The sequence below is a fragment of the Ylistrum balloti genome, unplaced genomic scaffold (assembly GCF_031769215.1).
Source record: "Ylistrum balloti isolate Yb309-2 unplaced genomic scaffold, AGI_CSIRO_Ybal_v1 Utg369754, whole genome shotgun sequence".
Classification (NCBI taxonomy): Eukaryota; Metazoa; Mollusca; class Bivalvia; order Pectinida; family Pectinidae; genus Ylistrum; species Ylistrum balloti.
The window spans coordinates 835,093-843,395 of NW_026781956.1; the positions used below are offsets into that span (position 1 = coordinate 835,093).

General features: G+C 37.6%; 1 protein-coding gene across 1 annotated transcript; it reads left to right on the plus strand.

The window, feature by feature from the left end:
• LOC132543344 (ATP-binding cassette sub-family G member 5-like) lies at positions 1–8,303 on the plus strand. The gene is made up of 9 exons (XM_060206836.1): positions 1–168; positions 674–806; positions 2,567–2,836; positions 3,037–3,256; positions 5,255–5,454; positions 5,775–5,913; positions 6,099–6,284; positions 6,687–6,808; positions 8,134–8,303. Exons 1-9 carry the CDS (start codon positions 1–3, stop codon positions 8,301–8,303), a joined length of 1,608 nt encoding a protein of 535 aa, XP_060062819.1.

Here is an 8,303-nt window from a genome sequence, read left to right on the forward strand (position 1 = left end):
ATGACACTCAATAAATTTGAATGTACAAAGGATTTTGTACGACAGACAACTGCCTACGTGATACAAACCGATCGCCTGTTACACACACTGACAGTTAGAGAAACACTCATGTATGCTGCGCTCTTACGTCTTCCTAGCAAGACAACCGAGAAGGAGAGAAACGATAAGGTACATCGCCGTTGTCATATCATGGTGCAAGCTGGATAGACTTCAGTTGTTCCACATGAACACAGTTATAAAAAGCAGTTCGCCTAATAGCATCGTCACTGTGCGATGCGACAACTTGTAGCTAGGTGGGCTTTTAGTCCTCTCTATCAGTCGTAACCTGCCTGGCTCGTTCTAGTGGCACTGTTCACAATATACACGCGTTCTTCTGAAATAATCACAAATAAGGAATTAAAACTCTGTTAATTAATGGGACTAGTGTACCACCCTATATGAATTTTGACTTTGTCACATTGAATTTTTTTCAGTCGCGCCCCAGACCTCAACATTTAGGTCTTTAGCATCACTGACGGGTCCTAGAGGGACCAAGTAGCTGTAGGATGTAGTTTGCTTCACTGTTTGGCTTTACTGTGTCAATTCGTCTCAAAAGGCGCATACAACATGAAAGATGTTATTTATTAGTCTGTCTTACAACTGACATGTATACGTTTGTCTGAAATTATTTTAGGTAGACACAGTTGTTCAGAGAATGGGTCTGAACCCTGTGAAGCACTCCAAGGTTGGTGGCCTAATTGACAGGGGAATCTCTGGAGGGGAAAAGAGGCGCGTGACCATTGCTATCCAGCTTCTACAGGATCCAAGTAAGACTTGTGTTCATCACACTCTGTTCCTTATCATGTCGTGTCAGGTGAGGTATTGAAAGTTTCCAGCAGTATTCATTTTCAGAGTATTTCAGTCTGTTAAGGACTCAATTCGAGCTAGTCTCGATACAGTTTTAGTAGAATACATCTTTCGAATTTCATTTATACACACTGGAACTAGATCGTGACAAAATGTGGTGCTTAGGGAGGAAGACAATATTCACAAGTCTAAAGCAGATGCATCAGATATCAGGTTGAGCTGAAGGCACGAATCGTTATTTTTTTTATATTAATTGAATTTAAATTTAATTTAAAACATGTGGATGAAAACTTTGTTTATAAAGAGCTCTGTAAATTGAATACATCTAAATGTACGGGACTTGATTGTTTGCCAGCTAGATGTCTCAGAGATGCTGCACCAATTATTAAAATTCACCTCACTTTTCTTATTAATGTGTCAATATCAGAGGGTATTGTTCCAGATAATTTAAAAATAGCCAAAGTCAAACCACTTTTTAAGAAAAAGGATAGACTTAATGCCGAAAACTACAGACCAGTTAGTATTCTAAGTGTAGTATCTAAAATCCTCGAACGCGCTGTGTATAGCCAGTTAGAAACTTTCTTGGTAAGAAATAACTTTATAAACTTCAGTCCGGTTTCAGAAGCAAATATTCTACTGACACATGTTTAATACATATGCTAGATCACATCAAATCTCAGTCTTCCAAAGGTTTGTTTACAGGTATGGTATTGCTCGACTTGCAAAAAGTCTTTGATACAGTTGACCACAATACTCTATGTGATAAGCTCCCTGTTCTCGGAGTGGAATCATTAAAATGGTTTAGACCCTATCTCTCGGGACGGAAACAAATTGTAGATATTAATGGAGTAACATCTGAGTCATGTAAGATAAAATGTGGGGTACCTCAGGGGAATTTTATTAGATCCTCCTCTGTTCTTGATATATGTCAATGACATGCAAGTCTGCATTGATTCTAACTGCATATTGATGTTGTATGCAGACGATTCTGCTATACTTTTTTCCCATCTAAACCCAGCAGTAATATCACAAAAAATGTCTTTGGTGTTAGAGTCCTGTCAAGAATGGTTAGTGGATAACAAGCTTTCTCTACATTTAGGTAAAACCGAAAGTATTATTTTTGGCCCTTAAAGAAAATTGGATAAAGCAACAAATATGAATTTAAAATATTTTGTAATAATCATGACATTGAAGTTATGAAGTGTATGAAATATCTTGGTATAGACGTTAACGATTTACTATCAGGTGAAGAAATTGTAGATTCCGTTGTTAAAAAGGTAAATCAACGACTAAAAGTTCTCTACAGAAACGAGCAATGTCTATCGTATAGGTCGAGGAAAAATCTTTGCTCGGCATTGATTCTTTGTCATTTCGACTATGCCAGTTCTGGTTGGTATGAAGGTTTGTCAAAAAAACTAAAACATAAATTACAGGTAGCACAAAACAAAGCCATAAGATTTATTTTGAATGTTCAAAATAGGCACAGTATAAGATGCAGTGATTTTTTGCGTACAAACATGTTAGACATTAATTATAGGGTTAGTCAAATCAGAATGAATCATATGTTTAATGTTTTCCATGAAAAGGCTCCAAGCTATTTCCTTTAACAAGAATTCATGTCTACAAAATACTCGATCCTCAGCATATAATTTCAGTCTCCCATCAGTACAAGGTAAAGAATTTACAACATTCTACTTGGTTTTTCTGTCTGTCCCTGTAGGTATTCTGCTACTGGACGAACCTACCACCGGACTAGACAGTTATACAGCGCGTCACCTAGTCACTAGTCTCGCCGAGCTCGCTCACAAGGGTACGATTGTCATCCTCTCTATCCATCAGCCTCGATCTGACATATTTGGACTATTGGACAAGGTGGCGCTGATGAGCACCGGAAGCATGGTATACTACGGCAACACCAACAAACTGGTAGAACACTTTACTCTGGCCGGGTACCCTTGTCCACAATACGCCAACCCACTAGATCACTATGGCAAGTTCTTTTAGGTTATTTGATGCCCGTTTTAAGACTGTACATGCTCTTACGTAAATGTATTTAATGTTTGATCTTCATAGAGTCACACGTAGCTGCTCTTTGAAAGATCTTTCTTTGCCGCAGTGTTATTAGCTGCTCTTTTCGGTAATTTTCTGCCGTCTTTGTTTTAATTATTTTCACTGTTTTCCCCAATATAGTTGATGTGGCAAGTGTAGACCGCCGAACAAGAGAACGGGAGATTTTGACAACACAGAAAATCGACAAACTTGTACAAATATATAAAGATTCACTTATATTTGACGACATGCGACAAGAAGTTTCAAAATTATTGAAACATTCACATAAAAACGTAAGATCCATGGCCGTTAGTCGACCAAGCAAACCAGGAGTGTTTCGGGTGATGGGCACGCTGCTGAGGTACGTAGTTCTTTACGTAGCGTTATTGCCATCTGTTTAAATATATATATATATCATTACCACTGTCTAATGGAGTAACATAGGAAAGCTTAGCCAAGAATCAAGCTAAGCGAAGATAATAAGGACTTATGTTATGAAGCCCAATAGGCGACCGGAAAAAATCCAGAGTAAAACAAAGAAAAGTCAAAACCTAGACGGGAAGGTGCACTTGCCCCATAGTTCAACACATTTCAAAATTTCCATATGTCTGATAAGTTTAGTACAAAAACAAGTACGTTCAGATATCCTGAGCCGTGCCACTATTTGCATGAATATAAACGTGACAGCTCAGCTCAGGGGCTAAAAGTCACCAGCAGTGTCTGCTACCTGCAATGTCAAAGATTTTACGAAAGATGAAGAAGCGAATATCAACTTTTAATGCAAATTTAGGTAAGATGTAACAAAGCCAAACAATGGATTTACCGCACCATACAACTGTTTTGTCCTTCTGATGCCAAGGCCCTAAATTATAAATCCTAATAAGCGACTTAGCAAGTGTTTTGGTGCTGAGGTTCGATAATAAAACAAATTTCATAATTTTCATATATCTGATAGTCAACATTAGGCGTCAGTGAATATTTTGGACTGTAACACGTGACTGTTTCATATATCTGATAGTCAACATTAGGTGTCGGTGAATATTTTGGACAGTAAAACGCGACAGATTTCCATATTTAATAGGCCAGACCGTTTGATAATCTATGATTAAGATGACTTTTTGAAATTTCAATAATAATAAATTGTATTTGTAAATATCAATTGTTGCATAGGCAAACCTTTAAGCGGCAATTAAATGGATAGGTGTTTAAACCAGATTCATGTAACTTATTTCTGGTTCATGGATATGAAAACAACACTTGGTTTTTAACTAGATCAGAATAATATGGCGGTTGTACCTACCTAATCAAGAAATGCAGGAAAACGAGTGTTTCCTTTTGATTTCAAACAAATGATATACATTGATAACATCCTTCCAAGATGAGTTAGAGGCATTGCGTTGCAAAAGCGATGAGAATGCAAACAGAGTGTTGATGAGTGTGTGTTTGTGCTTGCCTCCGTTTAAAGGGACATTTTGATGTAATTTTGACACAATTATAAATAAAATTTTAACTTATCATTGAAAACTGATGGGTTTTTTCCTTATCGTTGATTTCTTTCTTTCAAACTACATTCTGTCTCAGAGTTTTTGAATATCTCTTGATAATTTACTGACCATTTGATTGGTGTGTCGGTATACTTGTCTAAGTAAGGAGGGGGCTCTCATAGCCTGTAGTCCAATTCCTTTCCGTTGACAATAAAATATTCTGAAGCGAAAAAAGATGATTGTGATAGTATATTATTACATGACGCAAAAATCTTCCGCACTTTTCATGACCTATAGGAATACATCAGGGCGTTTTCTAACTGTTTGAAGACGAAAGTTCTTTTTACAGTAGCAATACCAAGTAATCTTCCATCCCATTTTATAGAAATCACTATTGACGAAAACGTCTTACTTTTTACCATTAACTGCTGAATTCTTGGCTCATGTTGCTGACGAGACCACCAGACACATTGGACATTTTGCTTAAAAATTCACCAAGGCGTAAGTCATTTTGCCGGAGAGATTACCAGACATCAGGCAATTTGTGGCATAGACCACCAGACAAAAGACGTTTTGCCGTGGAGATCACCAGATAACATATATTTACTGGATATGTATGGTGTAGTACCAGAGGTTTTAGGGTGGTAACAGCCCCCAAACTTTTACTGTAGGGCCAAGATTTCATGTAAGTTACAATTCCCCACTGAAGTGAACACCCAGGTAGGTGTTTTCTCACTGAAGAATTTTAAGTGGGTACTTTTAAAGGCAAAAACGGTACTGGAGAATTCATTATTGTCATCTGTATGTCAAATATTTGGGATCAAGGAAACACGGACTAGATTAAGCTATTTAACGTTGAACCCCTTTCGTTCCAGTCGATGTTACCGACACACAGGGAGGGACCGAAGTATCTACTCTAGCCGTATGTTCCTGTTGTTTTCCTTTGTGCCTTTCATCTGCCTCTTTCTACTGCAAATGGGCACAGACCAGCGAAGCATTCAAGACCGCGTGGGGCTTATATACCAGGGGACAAGTGTTCCCTCCTACATGGGCCTGATGAACGGGTTCTACCTGTGTATGTATACCTTTTCTGCTAACTAACTACCTATAATACCTTGTTGTCAGATCTATCCAGTTAATGTTTTCCTCGTTAGTAATTTACCCCATACAAATAACGTTATTAACATGTTACAGTTGAATTTTACAAAAGATATGTATGTGAATTGCGCCTTTCAGTTATATATCCATAAGCACAATATATAGCGAACGATGAGTAAAACTGTGACATCATTTCGTCCTTCTTGGAATCTTTCTACTTTTCATCCTTCTCTGACGAAACTTGTACTACCGAGAATGCGCCTTTTGAGACCTGTTCTCGTTGATGTTTAATTTCAGTCCCCCCATTACGGGACCTGTACTACCGAGAATCCATGGATGGTCTTTACTCTTCCGTTACCTTCGTCATCTCCTACGCATTGTATGTTGCCCCCTTCCACGTGTTCAGCACCTTTCTCTTCAGCATCTCTGTCTACTGGTCAGTGCATGTCACGTGATAAGTACATTGCGATACTAAGTTACAGACAAATGCTACCTTTTACTGTGATACGGTGATAAAATACCGACTTGCTTCTGCAGATGATAACGAATCTTTAAATTTTTGACATTGGTTATAAACACAATCTAAACCAAAAACTTTAAAAACAATTTTTTTTCCAACAGGGCGACAGGCATGTACAACGATTGGATAAAGTATGCCGTTTTTAATGCCGTTCTCACTATTCTCCAGTTTGTTTATGAGATGCTAACTATAGGTGCTATGGGATTTTTCCTAGACCCACGCCTAGCAATCAACGTGACTACTCTCATAATGACGTTTGGCTACCTGATCTCTTCTGGACTCATCAGGTACTCAAAGCATGACGTAGCCGTTGGACTTAAAATAGTAGACTAGTATTTTTAAGATACTAAGCCGATAACTTGTTATAATAATTTTTCTTTTGTCATGTTTTCCCGAAACCCGAAACCAACCTTACGACAATATATTACTTGTAAAGTATAACCAAGAAATTCGACCTCGTAAATCCTCTCAGTTTCCATGCTTCCCCCTCCCTCCAACATCAGGTTTCAGTCTGTAGCTGACATTAAGCTTGTGAAAACTCGCCGTCTCCTTCACTTTGCATTTTCTACTCTATTTATACTGAGTGTGTTATCAGTTGGAATATCATGACACACATACATAGTATATTTCATTTTTTTTACCTGATCTTGTTAAAACTTTTGTATAATTTGTTGTTGTCATGGTAACAGGCGCATGGACAACATGCTGGACATACTACAGTGGTTAAGCTACGCCGGAGTACACAAATACGCGTCACAGATAGTTGTCGTCAATGAATTCCAAGACCTGGTGTTTGACTGTACTAACTCCAGTGAGTATACTGTTGGTAATTTTCGCTACCAGATAAAGTACACATGTAAGAGAAGAGCGAAAAGACTTAAGAAAATCATACCAAAACTGTGTTCCTAGTTAAATTATCCGTCATTTTAACTGAAGGTAATCGTTCTTTCATTGAACCTGCAGTGATCATCAAATTATACCAAGGTCAACTGTTCTAATTGTGACATACGAACTAGGTGTGCAAAGAATAAGACACTTTTAGTCACCGACGACACCCGTCATATCTTGGCCAACTAATGGCTCAGAAACAACGCATTAATTAGTATTATAACGTTACATATCATCGTCTTTAGTGAATATTATATTTGTGCAGTGAAAAACGAAATTTTCTTGTTTCAACCAGACATCCAGATTGGCAGTTACGTAGACAAATTTGTCCTCGGTTTCAAATTAAGAAGTGTTTACATGGACATTGCTTTTCTGGGTCTGTTTAAAACACTGTTAAGTATAAACTGTAGTATACTTACAAAGGTCGCTGAGTGTGAGGTAAACAGATTGTCACTCTAGATTTCGGCCTGGTCATTCCTAACGATAGGTCTAGACCAACAAGTATTTGAATCAGATAATAAGCCTTAGTATATGGTACTTTGCAATATGCATGACTAAATTAAAGGTTATAAAGAGTCTTCCACATATTGTGAAAGTCCTAAGAATCCTTAGTGCTAGATATCTATATTTCAGAGTTTCACCGTAACTCTGATTGCCACTGGCATATTCTTATCGTAGACATAAGACTTTATAAATATGCATTACACATAATCTTTCTGGTTTGGTGTAGTTGATAAAGAATGATATATTACACATTTTCTGTCGTTTCTAAGGCATCAACATTTCCGATTGTTTCCTTAATGCCTTACTGACAAGGAGGAAACATCTGCATTATGTAAAATTGTAACAATACCCTTACAAAGCCTACATTTTGGCGAGGTTAATATTTTTGCTATTTTCACTTCAGATTATTTCTAAAATAACCTTTATTTTACATCATCAGCTGTAATGAGAAGTTGTTACACATATGTATCTAATATCTCCAACATGTTAGATAATGATATCCCAATCTCGTATAAACTTAGCTTAGTTATTTCTTTAACATGGTTCAATTATTGCTCTCGTTAACATGGTTCAGCTGTTTCTTTAACATGGTTCAGCTGTTTCTTTAACATGGTTCAGTTGTTTCTTTAACATGGTTCAGTCTTTCTTTAACATGGTTCAGTTGTTGCTCTCGTTAACATGGGTAAGTTGTATCTTTAATATGGTTCGTTGACATTATAATGAAGTAAACATTTATATTTGTAGCTACTGACCCCTGTCAGTATCGAAATGGAAGTGCCTTCCTAGACGCCTATTTCCCTGGCGGGGAGGACACAATCACCCGTGACGCTGGAATTCTCACTGGTTTCCTCGGTTTCTTCATCCTCCTCCCCATAGCGACGTACACATTCAGGGGTGGGAGGAATCTACACTAG